This window comes from Gobio gobio, assembly GCF_949357685.1.
Source record: "Gobio gobio genome assembly, chromosome: 14".
Taxonomy (NCBI): Eukaryota; Metazoa; Chordata; class Actinopteri; order Cypriniformes; family Gobionidae; genus Gobio; species Gobio gobio.
The window spans coordinates 22,443,162-22,460,970 of NC_137107.1; the positions used below are offsets into that span (position 1 = coordinate 22,443,162).

The 17,809-nt window shown below is 39.5% G+C and overlaps 1 protein-coding gene across 2 annotated transcripts in view; it reads right to left on the reverse strand.

Moving 5' to 3' along the window:
- Positions 1 to 10,166: 10,166 nt before the first annotated feature.
- The window catches only part of LOC307137721 (zona pellucida sperm-binding protein 4-like), a 28,548-nt gene continuing 20,905 nt past the window's right edge, over positions 10,167 to 17,809 (reverse strand). The window contains exons 3-10 of one of the 2 annotated variants that reach the window (XR_013817945.1): positions 12,807 to 12,994; positions 12,638 to 12,735; positions 12,404 to 12,561; positions 12,128 to 12,320; positions 11,911 to 12,058; positions 11,765 to 11,837; positions 11,509 to 11,683; positions 10,167 to 11,338 (exon numbers count right to left, since the gene is read on the reverse strand). Coding sequence is in view for 1 of the 2 variants with exons in the window: in XM_079835580.1 (XP_079691706.1) it covers positions 11,607 to 11,683; positions 11,765 to 11,837; positions 11,911 to 12,058; positions 12,128 to 12,320; positions 12,404 to 12,561; positions 12,638 to 12,735; positions 12,807 to 12,994 (935 nt within the window). In the remaining variant the exon portion in view is untranslated. Of the gene's footprint in view, positions 11,684 to 11,764; positions 11,838 to 11,910; positions 12,059 to 12,127; positions 12,321 to 12,403; positions 12,562 to 12,637; positions 12,736 to 12,806; positions 12,995 to 17,809 lie in introns of both variants that reach the window. The other variant, XM_079835580.1, reaches the window with a different exon arrangement.

Genomic DNA, 17,809 nt, shown 5'->3' on the forward strand with positions numbered 1-17,809 from the left:
AATATCATTACTAATTTCGGCAAATACATTTTAAAATTGCTATACACCCCCTTAAAACTGCACTACTGCAGAGTAAAAACATTAGGCTATTAAAAAAGTGATATTACATGCGTTTAATATTTTTATATTATTTATTTTTTACAAAATCACACTGGCTGTGGCCTCTGGAGAACCCAGAACAGCTGCTTGCATAAAGTTTAAGGTAAAAATAACTGGAATTAATTAGCAAACATTAGTATTTTACTACTATGCAATTAAATAAACTGTTCATTAACTGTTCAACTAATTTGCCTACATCCCTTTACTTCTGTCTTTACACAGCAAAAAATGCTCTTCTTATTTAGAATCTTTTTCTTGTTTCCAGTCCAAATATCTAAAAATTCTTAAATCAAGGTGCATTTACTAGATGAGTAAAATGACATACTTCATTTTGATTTTATTTTCAAGTAAACAAGAAAAATGTCTTGAGTTTTTGCTTAAAACAAGCAAAATTATCTGCCAATGGGGTGAGAAAAATAATCTTATTTCTGTTTGGGACAGAAACAAGATTTCAATTAGAAACAAGATTATTTTTCCACTCCATTGGCAGATAATTTTGCTTGTTTTAAGCAAAAACTCACTTCATTTTGATTTTATTTTCAAGAAAACAAGAAAACTATCTTCTGTCATTTAACTTATCTAGTAAATGCACCTTCAACCTTGATTTAGGAATTTTAGATATTTAGACTAGAAACAAGACACAAATACTACATAAGAAGAGCAGTGTATCCCTTATCTTCCCTGCATCAGAGAGCTTCTGTCTTTTTTTTTAGACACTTCAATTCGGCCATCCGTCATAAATAATCAGGCAACTTACAACTCAACACCTGGCGCGAACGGCCAAGCACCCTAAAAAATGAAAGCAACCCTGTCTGCGTTGGATGCGGCGAGAGGCGACGCGACACAACAAATTCCCCTAACGATAAACTGATCGCGCGTTGTATTTCTGACGCACTTCAAGTAGATCAGCGGGGGGAGATTGATGAGGCGGACCGGAAAGATGCGGGGACTTAGTTACGTTTTTTTTTGCGCTTTATTTGGTAATATTTCAAATTAATAGTAATAAAATAGTATCAGTAATACATTTTGGCGCCCCTATGGATGAGTGGCGCCCCTAGCATTTGCCTATTCCGCCTATGCCACGGGCCGGCCCTGGCTGCATACCTCTATTGTAACGAGTGGTTATTTCAGTCAAAGTTGCTCTTCTATCAGCTTGAATCAGTCGGCCCATTCTCCTCTGACCTCTAGTATCAACAAGGGATTTTCGCCCACAGGACTGCCGCATACTGGACGTTTTTCCCTTTTCACACCATTCTTTGTAAACCCTAGAAATGGTTGTGCGTGAAAATCCCAGTAACTGAGCAGATTGTGAAATACTCAGACCGGCCCGTCTGGCACCAACAACCATGCCACGCTCAAAATTGCTTAAATCACCTTTCTTTCCCATTCTGACATTCAGTTTGGAGTTCAGGAGATTGTCTTGACCAGGACCACACCCCTAAATGCACTGAAGCAACTGCCATGTGATTGGTTGATTAGATAATTGCATTAATGAGAAATTGAACAGGTGTTCCTAATAATCCTTTAGGTGAGTGTAGAAATGACTGGATTTTGTTAACAAAAATTTGCTGGAGATTGATAAAGATGTGGTTACCTTAACAAAATCTTGCAGGCAAAAAGGGTCCGCTCTATATTTGTAAACGTTATATTCTGTTTTGTTTTAGTTGCATTGGGTTTTAGTTCTTTTTTCCTTGTTCCTGTTTGCCTGTGTGACCTATGCTGTGTTCAAAATCGCTCCCTATACCCTCATTCACTATTCCCTACATTACTCCACTAATATAGTCCACTTGAAGAAGTGAATAAAAACGAGTCTGCCGGAATGGGCTGCTGCTTTTGCATAGTTTGAGCTTGCTGTTTAATAATCATTTGAAACTGTTCATTCGCACCACTTTTCAGTATATCCTTTATTCCTCTCCCTGTTCATCCCCCAAACCCTCTCTCAAGTGCTCACAGCAAGGCATTTTCAGCAGAGTGCCTAGCGTTTTCAGCTGGATAAAAACGCTTTGGTGGGCACGCAGCTTTAGTCTCCCTGTCCCACTGTTTTTACCATTCTCTAATGGGCTCTTTCCTTGTGACTTTGACAACTTCATATTTTCAATGTTTTGTTTCAATGTGCCCGACCCTGTTACAAAATTTCCTTCAGGGAAATCGTTCGAAATTCCAATTAAAATGATTTAAATTGCTGAACAATGTGACCGCGCCTTAACTCTGTATTTTATGGACCTTATGTTGAAAAATCATAGTGTTGTTCATGTGTTCAAAAATATTTATATCCTTCTAAATGAATAGGCCCTAAATGTAAATCAGCTAGATGAAGCAAATTGGAATGTAAACTACTTCTAACTTGAGCAAGATGCTATAAACAGCCAGACACATTGCAGCAGTCAAATATGTCAATGTTTACGTGGGAAAAAACAACACAGATGGGTACAAGTGTGAAATGCTTCAACCTTGATCATCTTATGACATTTTGGGTGAAAACACCAGTTCTGTAACCATGCACGTGTTTCTTTCCAAAATGTGTCCATCTAGCTTCTCTCTAAATAAACGCACAGATCTGAATCCCTTCGTAAATGTTGTAAATATGAACAAGAATTTTATTTTTGTATTTATTGAAGACAACTTTTGCCACTTTGCGCTTTGTTTAGTGCATGCGGCATGAGTGACAATCCTACGTAGCCTATCCAAGAGCCAATATGATATCTTCTCCACATGTGTCGAGCACTGTATTGAGAAATCAGTGTTAGTATTTTAAGAATGCAGCGAACGTCATGTCTGCATTCTTCATTTATTACTGTCTACTTGATTCAAGGGGTACAGTAGACGCCAACATTCTTGATTCATCACATTCTTAACTTAATAAAGCTTCCAAAAAGAACTAAGAGCGTTGGTCTTATTCCAGCTACACATTCAGTGTGGGAGGGGAGAGAAGAAAAAAAAAGATTTTAAGGGGTTAATTCACCCATAAAGGAAAATTCTAATTAGGCCTAGGCCTACTCACCCTCATTCCAAACCTCTAAGACATTCGTTCATCTTCGGAACACATATCAATTTTATGAAGTGAAATATTTCACTTTTATTATATGACGTGTGTGCTTACACACACACACACAAAACATAGTTTACCACTAAATCACTTCATTTACAAAATATTTCCTAGGCGCGTTCACGCAACAACGTCTGCTCTGGCATCAACACAACACTCATGTGGTGCTCTAGTGAACGCGCGTTGGAGATTAATATATTTTAATAAAGTCTTTTGTTTTTTGTGCTAACAAAGCACTTGCGTCACTTCATACAATTTAGGTTAAACCACTGGAGTCACATGGATTACTTTACCTTTACTACCTTTCTGGGGCTTATAAGTGGTAGTTGTATCCACGGACTGTCAATGGAGGGACGTCTCTCAAATTTCATCAAAAGATCTTCTTTTGTGTTCCGAAGATGAATGAAAGTCTTACGGGTTTGGAAGGACATGAGGGTGAGTAATTAATGACAACATTTTCAGTTTTGGGTCAACTAACCATTTAAGTAGGCGACGTACCAGCTAAATTAATAGCCACAAGATGGCAGTGCTTCCTCGCTTTATTAGTTTACCTGAACTGACGTGAGTTTCTCTGGCAATTTCTCATTCCTGGAATTGATTTGTGTCTGTCTACATGATTAAACTGCTATTAAGCTGGGGCCTATACCATGAAGCCGGTTTAGCTGGCTAGCCAGATATGTTTAAGCTTAGTTTGTGCCAATCCTGGGTTTAAGGTACCATTAAAGTGGTTTGGCTTTTAGCTGTGTTCATCTCCATAGTAACTTACGCTCCACAGCTAACCTGCTCCAGGGCAGGTTATGTTCTGGATAAGAGATCTCAAACTGAAATTGGACCAATCAGCTGTGAGCAAAGTGACACATATCTGATGCAGTAAAGTCACTCCCCCTGTTTTTACTCCAAATTAAAGGTCACTACATAGCAAATGGCTATTAAAGACTTAACCCTCTGGCTTTTAACAATGCTTATTTATAATAATAATGATTTTGAATTATTTAAAAATAATTTATGTAATTATTATACCCTTAATCAATTACACATGTATAATTTTAGTAAATCAATCATTAATATGCATTTTGTTAATATTAAAATAAATAGCCTATATAAAGGTCATACAAATAAGCTTTAAATTCTATAACTAAATCTATAAAAAATTACATGTGAGCATAAATGTTCAATTCTCTCTATATATCAACTAAACTAACTTCATAACTTTTACTTGCATTGACGTATAAGATTTTTCTTAAAGTTGTCCTCGACAGCTCTTTTCTTCGGTGTAAATTTGTTTAAATTCTTAATATTTTTCAATCATGTATATTCTGCAGAAGAGTGAAGTGAATCACACTGCTTCTCTCCTGAGAAGTGAATCTCAGTTTTACTGATCCACAGCGTGTGATTGGCTGTTCACTGCTGATGTCACAGCTAAATTCCTAAACTCAAGATCAAAGCCTGAGTTGACAGAGAAAGTTGATGATCAGCATCATGGGACCAACAAAGCCTGAATAGATTGGTTTGGTTTTGTCAACTCGAAGCTAATCCTGTAACCCTGAGTTTGTTAAACCACCATCATGGTACAGGCCCCTGGTCACATACAGATTAGTTTTTTTAAGAATGGAGAACAACACTTTTTACTAACCATTGGTTTTACATATTTGCTCAGTCGCTGTATTGTAGGTTTACAAACAGCAGGTGGCAGTTTAGTGCTTTTACTACGTTTTTGCTAATGTTTTCCTACTGTTGGGCGGTCAAGGTCTCAAAGTTGCTGTTTTGACATTGAAGCAACCTTGTGTTATTAGACTAATTAAACAGCTTTTTTTATGTTGCATACATTATAACAGCCTAGCTATTTTATGTTGCAAAAAAACATGACTCAAAGTTTCAATGCTGCTGGCTATTATGATACATTAGAAACACGCTTTTATAATGAATTTAATGTGTAGCATTCACTATAAATATCACAATAATAGCTGAAATTTCATTTAATAATGCTAGACAGTTAAACACTGGAATATTCATTTTATAATCATAATTGAGCCAACCAATCTGGTGTCTTTGTAATTGTCACAATAACATGAAGGGCATCTTTAAACCTTTTGGGCACACGGCACATGTTTATATGTCAACTTCCACATGGCCTTTGTATCACATGATGCTTATCTATGGGGAAAACACAAACAGGACAAAAATAAACCTTATCTGCATACAGATAAAATTGTGGTCTCATTTGTCTCAAATGTGTTGTCTAAACTGAACTGGAAATGTATTTTCTTTTGACTGGAGTTGGTACATACATTTTTTTGAATAAATACTGTTTCAAGGCAGCTTTACAAAAAATGGGTATTTCAATGTTAGATTCAGGAAGTATTCTATTATCATCCAGATATACTATTTAAGACATAGTACATAGGGTTTCTATTAATGTTTGGCTTGATGTTTACATTATCTATGCTTTTGTGATTTTTTTAAAAACTGTTTATGTTCATTAATAACAGCAATTTCAAGATTAACATCCTATTTTCCCCTTGAATTCTTTTCATATGTCCCTCAAAACCAATTGGACAGATATTATTGAAGCTTTAACTATGTTTCACCACAAAACAGACATGCACTTTTCAGACATATTACTTTTCTAGTAACTTTGTTTCTGTTTGGGTTCAATTTGACTTTAGCAAAAACACATGTCGGAAAAACTAACAATGAAACAAATCAAAATAAACCGCCGTCTTAAGTGAACAATTTGCAGTGTTTACACCAATCAATGAATCATATAACAGACTTTATTGTATTTATTCATGGTTTATGTGGTCACAAATATGTAAACATAAGTAATGCAACTATAAATTTAGCTTGAAACCAGTTCTGGCAAGATAAGAAAATATCATAAAGTAGTATCATATAAGCTAATCACTACAGCTTCCATTTGAATTGTACTGTTTGGATCATAACAGTTGTAAATATGACTCAGAATAATGAAAATAGCAGATGTATTTTAAATTGTAGCTTGTTAACTAAGTAAATCATTTTCTATGGATCCTTCTCATTTGCATATAGAACATCAACAGGAAGGAATGTTCTGTCGTCCTTCCTTCTCCCATACAGTATGTACAGAACATTTACAACAAACAAATCCATTCATGTCATCCAATCAATATTTCATGCCTGTATTTCTTACCACAGAGAGCACTGAAACTTTAATGGTCACTCCACTGCGTGTCCTGCTCGGATGAAGTTGACTTAGTCTTAAAAATTCCTGAATAATTCAACAGAGTTGCGAATAAAAAAATCTTGAGGCCTTGTTCTATCTCTCTTCAACCAACGCACACTTCTGCATGGTGGCGTTTTATATAACTGCATTGTGTAAGAGTTACTTAAAACAAACCCTGAATACAACTGGCAAGCTAATGGAGAGATTCTTTTTTTAGGACAAATTGCTTTCTAACATGCCGTTACGTATTTTTTACGTTTGTGTATCACGCTAGCTTTGAAATCCCATGACCAAATCACTTTACATCTCTTTTAGGATGTGTTAAAAGTGGTTTGCAACACAAAGAATTAGATATTGGATATTTGTATGTTAAAATTAGATTATTAAATCAACTGTGCCAACCTCAAAATGTTCACAAAATGACTTTTAAAATGCACAAATGTTCAACAAAGTGAGGCAGGCACATGTTATTTTATTGCATTAAGAAGATGGTTTGACTCCATTATGAGCTGGCACCAACATCTCCGAGACATTCTGGAGTCAGCAATGGAATTAATGGACCCAAATGACCACTGGGATATCAACTTCAGGTCCTGTTCTTTACCTTCAGTCTAAATAGTGTCAGGAAGAAAGGCAAATCTGAGCATTATTAGTCCTGTTCATTACTTGTTATTATACAGTTGTTGCATTCTGCTAAAGAAAAAAAAAAGTTAAATTTAGGGAACTTACAGTATATGGACTAAAAGTGAAAAAAAAAAATCAAATTCATCACATTATCTATAACCAAAACACAATTCTTATTTTTTTATTTAGAGTTTGTTTATTATAAATGATTTATCAGTGCACATCATTATTTTTGAAAACTTCATGTGCCCTCATTATCTTAAAATAACCTCCTCCCTCTTGCAGCGTCATCTCTTCTCTTCTCTGATGACGCGTTTACTGGCCTGAGGGCGGGACAACCTGCCACCCACATGAGATCGACCAATAGCAAACCACAATCATCCAATCAATTCCTGATCGACAAAATCAAGGCCCAACCTACATTTTTTCCTTGTTCGAGAAGTCGTTTATCTCGGATATAGCCCTACATCATAAAAGGGAACAAAGCATAGAGTGTAAAAAAATATCGACGTAGTGTCCGTGACATCACCCATAGGATTCTGATGTGCAGTTTTGAAGCCCAAAGTATGGACGAGATGGCCGTTGCCATCTTGGCAGCTCGTCATCGAGCGTCACTCCCGGAAAACAGAAAATGGGCAAAAAGGCGGGACGTGGGCGGAGATGAAGTGACGAGATGACTAACAGACAGCAGATAAATGGCTATCCACCTGTCACTCGAAGTGGCCACGCCCTTAATCATGCAGAACTTTAAGGCTTTATATAATGTAAACGAATGAGTTATAAAAAAATTCACCCCCCTCACAGATATAGACCAAAACCACAATTTGTACCAGGCTGTAAACATGTTTTAATCTGCTGTAAAGTTGGGCATTTTAAAGGTCCCGTTCTTCGTGTTTTTTTGAAGCTTTGATTGTGTTTACAGTGTGCAATATAACATGTGTTCATGTTTTGCGTGTAAAAAAACACAGTATTTTTCACACAATTTACTTATCTGTATACCGCTGTTCTCACCGTCCTAAAAACGGCTGGTGATTTCCTTGTGCTATGAAGTCCCTCCTTCAGAAATACGTAACGAGTTCTGATTGTGCAAGCGGTTCCTGTGCTGTGTTTCGACCACAGCTTAGCGCACGTGAAAGCGGTTCCTGTGTTGTAATTTGACAGCAGCTTAGCGCACGTTGGAAAGGTCACGCCTCTTAACGGAGAGATGTATGCGTTCAATAATCTATACAGCGTCCCTGGGAAAGCCAAACAAAGGTGATTTGACTCCTGGATGAAAATAACAGCGTCTCGATGACATGTCGATAAACACACTCAACGCAACAGTTCATTTTCTCCACGCGACCGTCCGCTTCTCCACGTGGGACAGCAACAAGACCGCGCCCCCTTTTTCGCATTTCTTTGTGGGCGGAGGTTAGTCTGTTCTACTGCTCTACTGACGTAATTAAAGAAGGAAGTACCAGGATGTAGTCCAAGCCAGCCGTTCGCTGTAGGCTTTGAAAGGGAACTTCTGTTAAATAAAATATCTCGCTTGGCATTGAACTTTGAGCTTTATCATTTTACAGGTATTATTTATGCTCTAACAGCAACATTACACACTAACTAAAGTTTGAACAATGGAATCGCGAAGAAGGGGACCTTTAACATGGGGCTCAATGAGATTCTGCTCCCTTCTGGAGCCTGTCCCTAGCGGCCAGTCGATGAATTGCAGTATATGTCACTTCTGTATTGGCTTCAAGAGAAACTGCGGGAGGTTGCCGCTTGGAACAAAGACTTACAACTTACAACTTAGGGTACAATGGGGCTAAAGGTGCCTTTTGAGTTTATTTTCCTCTAAACCACTAGATGGCACAAAAACGTACCAAAACATTCGCTTCAAGACGCACATGGCTGATTGTAAATTTGGCTGATTGACGCGATCGGCTGCAAAGTTGATTCTGTGCTAATTTGATCTAATATTTAATGTTTTTTTTAAATGTTGAATATATTTTGAGACAAAGGTCTTCTTAAAGGCACAATATGTATTTTTCGCCGCCGTATTTTTCGTCTATTCAAAACAAAGGTGTAGCTTGATGTAGCTTGTCTTCACCTCAAAAGAATCCGATGGGATTCGGGCAGAAATCATATTCATGGATGAGCTAATGTATTAAAGATTTATTAACGGCACTGTGTGAAGCAGGGTGGGCTGAAAGCCATTGGAGCAGAACGAGGAGCGATTGCTAATGAGAGACAAGCGCGACACATGGCTCGGGAGCAGTGGAGCTTTTATTATGCCACAGACGACCGCTTCTTCCGGTCATGCGTATGTGGGGTAACGCAGCGCTGTTTTATCATATTACATACATTTGAGTGTGTTGAAAGTTATGTTATAATGCTTCTCTGTGCGTTCACTCGGCGGCTACTATGAGACACTTGTTGCACACTGCAGTAAGCTAGATCGAAATAAGACATGGTAAAACATGGTACTCGCGGTAAATCAAGAAAACGAGATTTAAACAGCAAAAATAACTGTGTTGAGCTATATAACAATGATTCGTTTTCTGTTGATGAATGTATCCAAATAGTTGCTCACCTGTCTAATAAAACATAATATATTAAAGCGTCTTTGGTGTTTCCATGGTTTCTACAAAATACAACCGGAAATCGAGGGTAACGCAGGTATGATGTCATTGATAGGCGACGCACGGACGGGGACCGTGTCCTGGTTAAAGGGGTCATGAACTAGCTTTTTAAAATGTTTTATACTGTTGTCTGATATTTAGAAGGCAGATTGAGATGGCGAATGGGAACATGGTTTGTGTAACATATGCAACACATGTTTGATAACGTAGTCAAGCAAAAGGATAATCATATTAATTACAGTTATGTGTCCGACGTTGTAAAGAGCGATATTTGACCCGACTGAATGGGTCTCTGAGTTGGTGTGAGTGAAGGCAGGGCATTCATTTGCATATTAATGTTTTTTTTCTTCTCAAAGACTACAACTTGCATAAGCAATGCTTTTATAATTTCTGCTTATTCTTCACCTGTGTTTTGATCGGGAGATCCAGTAATATATCAGAAGATGCGTAATAGCACCCCCAACCTTATAACAGTAAAAACACGGAAAGCTGAAAAATTAGCCTACGTCAATGACGGGATAGAGTTGTCTCGTAAATTACGGAACTGGACTACAGATTCAGACTGTCCAAAAAAAGTGCTTTGAAACATGCAGCTTTATTCAATGTGTTGACGTACTTTCCACTGAAACAGGAAGACAGGGCGGGGCATATCAGTGTTTCACGTACAGGTATGAAATTCGGTACACACATGTAACAGCCCAATACCTACAAAAAATCTCCTGGTACAAAATCAATGACACAGAGGGAAGATAGTGAGGGAAGGGCATGAAAACGTGAATTGAAACAGGCATTCATTTTTGTCCCCTTGCCCTCAGCTTCTTATTCTTTAACATCAGCAGTTTATGCAACTGGCCACAGACCTACATTTTCTAAAATTTTCCCCCAAAATGGCTCTAGGAAAAATGTGATACAGAGCAACAAGAGTTAACAGGAGTAAAACTTGCGTTAATGATGGGACACTAAAATGGACAAATAGTAGTAGACCCCATTTTGAAATGTTTATTTCACAAACCTAATACACCAATATTTAGCTCTTCAAACCAGTTAAATATAATTAAAATGGGATGCATTTCCTTGACAGCATGGATACTAGTCAAATTGCCTTCCACATTGTTTATGGTGCAACAACAAGCAGACAGTTAAACAAAGTACCTTATTGTTCAAATCTACAGAAGCGACATGGTTTAGACCATGTTATGTCACACTCTGAAAACGGTTTATAAAGACCCCTTTCCTGAGAGAAGGTTTATATAAAAAAAAAATTAAAAAAACATTAACCCATTTACACCTGTATTTAGTATAGTCCACTTGTGATTGGACTGATAAACGCTTTAGTACCAGGTGTAAACAGGCCCTCAGACAGCAACTCAGATGTGATACACCAGTTAAGGGACTAAACCAGCTTTTATTAAAGCACCAGTCTACTTTTCAATAAACATTGGGGCTAGCCTAAAGAAAAAAGGCTGGTCACAATTTGGGATTAAAAAGGACAATGCAGGTTGATACTGATTTCATTGCAGATGCAATGCTGTACTTGCATGACTTTGGGGGGGGGGTACAAGCAGTTATGTTAGTCCAGCCATAAAGCCACAAGTAGAGACCAAAACAGATTAAACAAACCCTAATTTGATACCATTAAGAAAAGGGACCCAGGTTAGCAACTGGAACTTGACAAATAGGTCAGGTTTGGGCAGAAAATTGGCTTCTTTGGTTCAAGTCAAGCATAACCTTGAAGCAAAAAAGGGAACTCTGGTTTACATTTACATTTATGCATTTGGCAGACACTTTTATCCAAAGCGACTTACATTGCATTCAAGGTACACATTTAACATTTGGTCAGTTCTTGCTTTCCCTGGGAATCGAACCCATGACCTTGGCATTGCTAGCGCCATGCTCTACTGTTTGAGCTACAGGAAAGCTTAGGTTTAGTAGAGTAGCCCAATAAATCAAACAGAACAGCCATGAAAAAATTAATACAAAAGAGACAGTTGAGTTAAGTTTATTAAAACTATTACAGTCACTTGACCATGTTAACTTCTCCACTAGACACCACAGTTTGCCCACTAGAGATGGTCTTGACGTTAGCTTCTCTTCCTGGAAAATAAATGGTTGAATGGGAGGCATTTAAAAACCAAATTCTCATGGTTCCTAAGTCAGTTTACAACAAGCACTCACTTTTCCTAGTGCAGCTTTGCTCACAGGAGCCAGAAGAGGGATGGCACACTGCTGTACTACAGTGGATGAAGATCTAACAGAGGGGAAAAGGGTTAAGCCACAGAAAAAAGTAATATTAAAGATTCAGGTACAGCTGCAGAGCATACGGTTTCCTGTAGAGGAGCGAGTGATGCTGGATCCACAAATGTGAACATCTTCACAACAAAGCGCTTGTAGTGGGTTGGGAACTGAAGACCAGAAAATCCAGCCACCGGAACCAATGTGGTCAGGTAACGGTCATCCTGGTAAGGGCATCTGAAAGGTAGAGAGGCAGTCAGAAGTGCCTTACAGCACACTAGATGGATAAAGACTGGCCTTACTTACCCATCGACCAGAAGGTCCCACTGGGGTAGACTGAGTGGACTGGGGGTTGATGTCGCCCAGCAACGTCCCAGCATTAGGAAAATGTTGGGGTCAGTCCTCTCCAAAATGCGCACCTCGACATACACAGGGTCCCGCAGGACTTTTGTGACAGGATAATCAGCATCACCGTAATAGGACGTGTATGCCTCATCCCCTGAGAAAGAAAATCAGCGTTTAACCAGAAACTGCCACCTGGAGTTTTAGAAAATACTCATGCATACTTGGACAGACACTTACCTTCTGCACAGCCTTTGGTGACACATTGACCATTTGCCAGTCTAAGCTCCACCCTGAGGGGTCCAGAAGCCGCTACTGGTGGAGGTGCAGGAACAGTATTGACCTCCACAACTAGAGCTTCCACAGAAGTAGCAGAGTACCTACACTGGAAGAGAAGCCTAGACAACATAGTGAGCTTGTAGCCTTTAAATCGAGGATTAATATTTTTTCTAAAAAAATATACATAAAACCTACTCAAAATGGCTGTCCCTTGTGATGGAACCAAGTGGTCCGACACCCACTTCATACAAGGAGGTCATTCGGTTCTCATACACCACATATCCACCGTCCTCCTGCAAATAGTAACTGATGGCATCCAGGCCATTGGAAGCCATGCAGAACAGAACCACAAGCAGCTACTCACCATCATGCTTGTGCCACATGCAGTGACAGGGAACTGGTATATAACAAAGGAAGGTGTGGATCCCACAGGACTGCAAGGTGGGTCGTTTCCACCCAGGAGATGGACTGAATCCAGGCTCAAGCGAGGTAGTGTAACATCTCTAGCCACCACTACCACAAACTGACCATCTCTTATACACTGGACAGTCACTGGAACAAGAGCAGATTGTTACAGAGGAGTGGTTTAACATGAACACCTTTACATTGACTGACTCTTACCTGCCTTCCCATAGAAACACTGCTGTCCATTAAAGCAGCAGTTGATAGCATCACACTCAGCACCACTGATACCAGGTGGGCCACATTGGATCTGCTCATAATCAGCTACAGCACATTTGTCAAGGGGCTCTGCCTGCACCACTGGCTGCTTAGACTGAAACTGCTGAGGAAACTGACTAGCTTGTTGTTGAACCTGCTGAGGAAACTGTTGACTAGCTTGTTGAATCTGCTGAGGAAACTGTTGACTAGCTTGTTGTTGAATCTGCTGAGGAAACTGTTGACTAGCTTGTTGAACCTTCTGAGGAAACTGACTAGCTTGTTGTTGAACCTGCTGAGGAAACTGTTGACTAGCGTGTTGAACCTTCTGAGTAAACTGTTGACTAGCGTGTTGTTGAACCTTCTGAGGAAACTGTTGACTAGCTTGTTGTTGAACCTTCTGAGGAAACTGTTGACTAGCTTGTTGTTGAACCTTCTGAGGAAACTGTTGACTAGCTTGTTGTTGAACCTTCTGAGGAAACTGTTGACTAGCTTGTTGTTGAACCTTCTGAGGAAACTGTTGACTAGCTTGTTGTTGAACCTTCTGAGGAAACTGACTAGCTTGTTGTTGAAACTTCTGAGGAAACTGTTGACTAACTTGTTGAACCTTCTGAGGAAACTGTTGACTAGCTAGCTGTTGAACCTTCTGAGGGAACTGTTCACTAGCTTGATGTTGAACCCACTGGTCAGTTTGCTTTAACATCAGAGCTTGAGGATTCTGGGGCAGATTACTCCACTGTGGAACAGCATGACAAAAAGCAAAACAAAACCACACAAAAAGTGCTAGCGATTGAACAGCACACCAGCTTCCTGCCATTGTTCAACAGCTAGTCATACTGTTGAGATGATGCCCTTTGGTCTTTTTGTATTCTACAGATTTTGGCTAATTAACGATAATCCCTCCCTCTTCATTAACAGTCATGATTCTCCAGACTTGCCCAAATGGGAGCTTATGCTACCAGAAAATTCTCATTGGTTCTCAAAATGATACGCATGTGATGTATCTTGACTCCAATTAGTCAGATGTGTCATATTGTAGACAAATAAAAAGGTTCATGCTCAGGTTTGCTACTAGAGCTTGCCCAAACTACTTTGGGTAGATGTTGGGTGCATTCCGCTTTGCTTGTAGACATGCAGAAATATTAACTAGCATTACTACTTTTACAATATCTTTATATGGCAGAAATAGTAAGTGTAGTCTGTGTAGTTCCAAATTTAGCAACACACTCACAAACCTCCCTAAGCACTTGCCCTCGGGGCAATCCCTGTCACCAGTTTGAAGTGTTTCACAAGTGGACAAGAGAGGTTTATGTGGACAGACCCTCGACTCCTTGATTATGACAGAGGGGACGAGTCTGCAACTAGTTACATGTAACTACATTATGTAATTTATTACAAAATAAATGTAACTGTAATCAGTTACAGTTACTGAGAAAAATGTGTAATTAAATTACAGTTGTTATTAAAATGTTAATTATTACAAAGGGGGTTTCATCTGAATATTTTCTGTAAAAAGCTAGGATATGTTGAATAATATTAATTTGTTGCTTTGCCTGTTTTTGATGTGCAGGATGTCTCTTGCCATTTAAAGTGTTTTTTATTATTATTATTTTTATATACAATTGCTAGGACCCATTTCTCAATACTTAGGTCACTTTTTCAAAACTCTTCACACAGTTCTCCTAACAAAATTTCAGCTCGGCACACCAGATAGTTTCACATTCAAAATGCACTAAAACTACCAAAACACAATTCTTTCCCCTAGCAAAGGTTTTCAACCAACACACACACTTTGTCAATCCCCAAATGGACGTGGCGTTTATACTTGACGCACTCGCCGTTGTACTATTCTGTGAAACGACAGAAGGCGATTTGGAGTAATTGTTCTATAAACCATCAGGAAACAGCAGTGAGAGAAGAAGTAGAAGAATGTAGCTACACAGTTGACGATATTTATTTTAATACACTTCACCAAAAACCACACTACAAAAGAATCGTGTAAAACTCAGTAAACCTTGATATTATTACTTGTGACATGAGAACAAAATGTATGCACACATGTATACAACTAAATTAACGATCTCTTAAATATTTCCTAATTTCATTTTCATTTAGTTTTTCGTGAACATTTTATTTCCACACGAAATGGGGCCTAGTGCACTCAACTCGCACTACCGCCCACTCTGCAATGACGTAATTTTTGCCGCCCGCTCCCTCGCGCTCGTGTGGACGAGTCGAGTATAAACAAAGCTTAATACACTGCAGTTTATGTTACATGGTCCATTTTTACATTTCAGTACAAAAGGATTCCTACGTTTTTCTTTTGAATGGATGGTAATGTGTAGGTGTTCAGTTGTGCAGTTTGGTTACATCTAGTTTCTTTTATGTATTTTTTTCATTCAGAATATCAATATGGTATTACAGTAAAAAAAAAATTGTTTTGCAAATTTCTGTCTTATTAGGGCCCGAGCACCGATGGTGTGAGGACCCTATTGGAATTGCTCTGTCTATTCTTCTTCTCCGAAATTAATCGCATTTTTGAGGGCCTAAACATGCTCGAAATGAAACTTTGCACATGCATCAGAAGGGGTGGAAATCTACCTGATATGGATTTCAGAATTAGGCGTGGCAAAATGGCTCGATGGCGCCACCTGCAAAATTTCAATTAAGCGTCATTCGCACTACGTTTCACATACAAGTATGAAATTCGGTACACACATGTCTAATACCTAAAAAAAAAGTCAGTGGAAGCAAAATCTGAAAACCCAACAGGAAATTAGATATTTGGAATTTTTGCAGTTTTTGCCATTTCCAGACGTGGTACTTTAACAAACTCCTCCTAGAGATTTTATCAGATCAACATAATATTTGGTCAGTCTAATCATCTTAGATGTTAAATTGTGAAGATCTTGAGTTTTCGCTGAAGGGCGTGTCCGTGGCTGGACAAAGTCTGATGTTTCGCCATGAAACAGGAAGCTGTTGTAAGTCAGGCATACAATGTCCGATCTGCCCCAAACTTCACGTTTGATAAGAGTCCTGACCTGAAGACATCTACATGCCAATATTCAGTTAGTCATAGCGCCACCTGCTGGCAACAGGAAATGGCATGCTATGTTATGAGCCCCATAAACCAGCATATTACTCATTCAACAGTAAAAAAAATTTTTTTTCAAAAATAACTAGCAAAATATCAGAGGATGAGTTATTTTTGGCTTGCCATATGTAGCTCCATCAAAGCCTTTGATGCCAGATCACATGCTGCACGCTTCATTTATTAAAGAGACAGGAGATGATGCAGCACTCACAAACAGAAGGACGATGATGGTATAGTGTCATCTGAGAGCAAAACATCTTTAGTAACCCTTGCTCTTGTTAAACATGCTGTTGAGGGTGAATGAAAAAGGTCATCTTCTCAAAGGATCGCACAGCGGGCTGCTATTCTGCACGGGATAAACAGTTAACGCGTGCTAAAATAGATGTGTACAGTTACTCATAAACCAGTCTTTCCAGTTCACGGTACACCTAAATGCCCTGCTGTGTCGTGTTTTTAAGATATCTGAGCACACAGGCTCTTCAGATTTAATTTTAAACACACTGGCATACGAAAAAAAATAAACTTGCTCATAGGTGAAATCTTGTTATAGTATAGGTTAAAGCTGCAGTCTGTAACTTTTTTTGGTTAAAAATGATCCAAAATCAATAGTACATAGTCCTCAGTCGGAAAAGGGTGGCTTGCCCACTTCAGGTTGGTGGAGAGTTCCTGCCCCAAGTGGAGGAGTTCAAGTATCTAGGGGTCTTGTTCACGAGTGAGGGGAGGATGGAACGGGAGATTGACAGACGGATCGGTGCAGCTTCTGCAGTAATGCGGTCGATGTACCGGTCTGTCGTGGTGAAGAAAGAGCTAAGCCGTAAGGCGAAGCTCTCGATTTACCGGTCAATCTACGTTCCTACTCTCACCTATGGTCATGAGCTTTGGGTCATGACCGAAAGGACAAGATCCCGGATACAGGCGGCCGAAATGAGCTTTCTCCGCAGGGTGGCTGGGCGCTCCCTTAGAGATAGGGTGAGAAGCTCAGTCACTCGGGAGGAACTCGGAGTAGAGCCGCTGCTCCTCCACATCGAGAGGGGACAGCTGAGGTGGCTCGGGCATCTGTTCCGGATGCCTCCTGAACGCCTTCCCGGGAAGGTGTTTCGGGCATGTCCAACCGGGAGGAGGCCCCGGGGAAGACCTAGGACACGCTGGAGGGACTATGTCTCCCGGCTGGCCTTGGAACGCCTCGGTGTCCCCCCGGAAGAGCTAGAGGAAGTGTCTAGGGAGAGGGAAGTCTGGGCATCTCTGCTTAGACTGCTGCCCCCGCGACCCGGCCCCGGATAAGCGGAAGAAGATGGATGGATGGATGGATAGTCAGCCAGTGTTCAAAGCGATCTCCTTACCTTAGCCCTATTCACAATGGTAAGCTTGTAATAATGTGTTATAATTTAAGTGGTACTGGTAGCTTTCCACTGTAAATTTGAGCATGGCGCCGTTCGTCCTAGCATTATTACGTCACGTCTGTATTCATAAAGAAAGTCAAGTCACCTTTGATTATATAGCACTTATTACAATGCCGATTGTTTCAAAGCAGCTTCACAGTGTTAAACAGGAAAATAATGCAACAGAATTTGATTCGGCTGTACAGCCGCTCTGGAGAAAGAAAGAGTCCGGCTAGT